The 3,304-nt window shown below is 48.0% G+C and overlaps 1 protein-coding gene across 1 annotated transcript; it reads right to left on the bottom strand.

Moving 5' to 3' along the window:
* LOC135258593 (uncharacterized protein K02A2.6) lies at positions 1–3,304 on the bottom strand. Its single transcript, XM_064342059.1, has 2 exons — positions 301–3,304; positions 1–137 (listed from the first exon to the last, which is right to left on the bottom strand). Exons 1-2 carry the CDS (start codon positions 2,342–2,344, stop codon positions 1–3), a joined length of 2,181 nt encoding a protein of 726 aa, XP_064198129.1. The 5' UTR covers positions 2,345–3,304.

Here is a 3,304-nt window from a genome sequence, read left to right as displayed (position 1 = left end):
CTAAAGGTGCACACAGAAACTAAATAGCAACACTAATGAGTGGAAGATGGGACGCAGGTGAGGATGGTTAGTGGGGGCTTGATTGCAGATGAGGTAACAGGTGGCACTGGGGCGGGGCGTGGGCAGGAACCAGGAACCTAAGGGGGAAAAATGAACCAAAGCACACGAACACAGAAAACACAACCGCAAAACGAAACAAAGTGAACCGAAAATAAAAAATAAATAAAAATTTAAAAAATAAGAAATAAACAAAAAGAAACAGGAACACAAAGGGAATCAGGCTGGATTCCTGACACCTACATTGTAAACAAAATTGAAGTGCAAATTGCACAAATGGCCCGCCAGACAAGTATTGGTGGATTTTTTTGACAGCAAAGACGACAGCTAGTGCCTCCTTGTCGATTTGGGCATAATTTTGTTCTGTCAAGGTCAGGGTGCGTGAGGCGAAACATACAGGTGCTTCCCGGCCATCTGGCTCAACATGACTCATCAGTGCCCCAAGCCCATAGGGCGAGGCATCGCACACCAGCACAAGTGGCTTCTTTTCATCATAATGTGCAAGGATGCCATCAGCCTGCAGCAGCTTAGCTTGCACATAGGCTGTTGTATGCTCTTCGGTCCATCTCCATGCTGCCGACTTGTCCAGTAAGCAGTGCAGCGGCTCAAGGACAGTGGCCTTATTGGGGAGGAAACAGTTGTAAAAATTCAGCAAACCCAGGAAGGCCTGGAGCTCGGTCTTGTTGCTTGGCGTGGGAGAGTTCTGTATAGCCCCCACCTTCTCACCCGTTGGACTTATTCCATCTTTTGTCACCCGAAATCCGAGGTATTCCACTTCAGGGACTGCAAAGCTGCATTTTTCTTTTTGGAGTCGCAACCCACTCTCGGCAAAACGGCGTAGCACCTCATCAAGGCGTGCATCATGCTCATCTTGTGTCCGGCCTGCAATGAGTGTGTCATCAAGGTAGGGCTTCACTCCTGGAATACCTGCTAGTAGCGTGTCCATAAATCGTTGAAAAATGGAAACAGCTGTACACACTCCAAACTGTAAGCGCAAGGCACGGAGCAGACCACGATGTGTGTTGATGGTCAGTAATTCCGCTGCTTCATCGTCCAACAGGAGCTGTTGGTACGCTTGTTTCAGATCCAGTTTCGTGAAAACCGTACCACCGGCCAGAGCTGCAAAGAGCTCACTCACAGTGGGTAGTGGGTAGACATCTGGCTTAACAGCTGTGTTGACGGTGCAACGATAGTCACCACACAGCCTAAGGCTACCATCCTTTTTTGTGACTGGTACTATCGGAGTGGCCCACCTTGAGTGTTTCACTGGCATGAACACACCTTGCTCGACTAAGCGATCTAAAGCCTCGTCTACCTTTGACCGCAATGCAAAAGGCACCGGACGAGCTTTGAAAAACTTGGGTGCTGTGTTAGGATCCACTTCAATTGAGACAGGAGGACCCCGACAAGCCCCAAGCTCCTCAGCAAAAACTTCAGCATACTTTGCCAATATAGCCGCTGTGGACTGCTGGCGGACCTGGTACACACCTGTAACCTCTATGCCCAAGGCGCCAAACCAGTCACGTCCAAGCAAACTGGTCCCGCGACCTTGAATCACCAGCAAGGGCAAGGTGCACTCCATCTTCTGGTATTTCACGTCAACAAGCACCTTAACTAACACGCTGAGGGGTGCACTCGACCACTGTTTCAGAACACAGTCGTCGCTGATTAATTGAGGGATTCCTTCAGGCCAGAGGAAATGAAATGTGTCTTCACTTATCAATGAACAAGCGGCTCCAGAGTCCAGTTCCATTTTCAGTTTCCTACTGTTGATTGTGACGGTGGCATGGTATGGCACTTTCTTCTGAGGTACTTCACGCTCAGTCACACAGTTGATAAGATAATTACCCTCAGTTTCCACACCTGGATAATCAGTTTGCTGAGGTTGCACTTCAACTACATGTGTAGCCGCAGAGGGTGCATTTGCACGTGCCTTTGCCATGCAAACACGAGCAATGTGGCCTCTTTTTTTACAGAAATGGCATACTGCAGTGCTGAACCGGCAGCTTTGTGGTGCATGAGGTCCCCCACACCGAAAACATGGTTTGCGGCCTTCCGTTGCATCACCTGTAACCCTTTGTCCTCTTCGGGGCTGAGTTTGATGAACATCAACTGCTGTGTCAGATACAGGTGCCTCCACTGGGCGGAGCATGCGTACATTTGTAGAAGCAGCTTCAGCAGTCACAGCCTTCTCCTCGGCCATAGCAAATGTTAGGTTAGGCTCAGCTAAGAGACGGCACTGCAGATTAATATCAAGGACACCACACACAATGCGGTCACGAAGCATATTTTCCAATTGGTCCCCAAATTCGCAATAAACTGAGAGTTTTCTCAACTCAGCAATGTAACTTGCGATGGGCTGGTCTGGTTTTTGTTTGCAGTGATGGAAGTTAAACCGCTGGACAATAGGTGATGGAGCAGGGCTATAATGGTGACCAAGGAAAGTTATGATATCCTCATAAGAAACTACTGAGGGCAGCCGTGGTGTCAGGAGAGACCGCAAGGTGGAGTATGTAGCTGGGCCACACACACTTAAAAAAACTGCTCTTTTCTTTTCAGCTTCCACAATGCCATTAGCAACAAAAAAGCATTCTAGTCTTTCTGCATACTCCTGCCAGGAGCTGCATTTTTTCCTCTGTGGATTCTTCAATACGTCCAAATGTGGCCATGTTAGCACAGTTTGTCTCACTTGATTAATTTCCTGTTGTGCGTTTTCTTTTCTTTTTAATGATAATCAGAATGCGACGTTACAGACGATAACGAAAGATGCAGTTAGCCAGCTCTTCATAAGCATGTCATAGCGCTTTCCCGCAACGGCAAAAAACACTAATAAAACTCCCGTTCAGATGAATTCAGTCCGTCTCAAGTCCGTGTCCACACACGCGATTATGGCGTTCACAGATCAAACAGAAAAGCTAGCGAACATCACCGTGTTATCACCGCCAATTCCAGTCCATGGGTTCTAGCAGCCGTAGCGCTCAGTGTGATCCGCCTCGTCGCCAGTGTTAGATCGGCTAAACATTGTAAAACTCTCAAGGCATGGACGACAAGAATATAGTTGCATAGCGTTTACTGAAGTTCACTTGCAAAACAAAACAGACGGAATCACAACGCAGTAATCATTAGGGACATTCCTTCTTCCTGGACGGCGCCATCTTAGTTAAAGTGCGCATGTTCCAGGCGCGCGCCTAATAGGCTGAAATGTGCAGGGAACGTGCACTGACAAAAGTAACCCCAATACATCACA

Source organism: Anguilla rostrata, chromosome 7 (genome assembly GCF_018555375.3).
Source record: "Anguilla rostrata isolate EN2019 chromosome 7, ASM1855537v3, whole genome shotgun sequence".
NCBI lineage: Eukaryota > Metazoa > Chordata > Actinopteri > Anguilliformes > Anguillidae > Anguilla > Anguilla rostrata.
The sequence above is the reverse complement of the archived record's forward strand: the minus strand, read 5'-3'. Positions and strand labels throughout refer to the sequence as shown.

Bases quoted from the DNA above. Each gene is read 5' to 3' on its own strand.
- LOC135258593 (XM_064342059.1), bottom strand. From the start codon at position 2,344: ATGCTTCGTGACCGCATTGTGTGTGGTGTCCTTGATATTAATCTGCAG. The intron at 138-300 runs GTAGGTGTCAGG...TTTCCCCCTTAG, and splicing joins ACTTCAATTTTGTTTACAAT to GTTCCTGGTTCCTGCCCACG.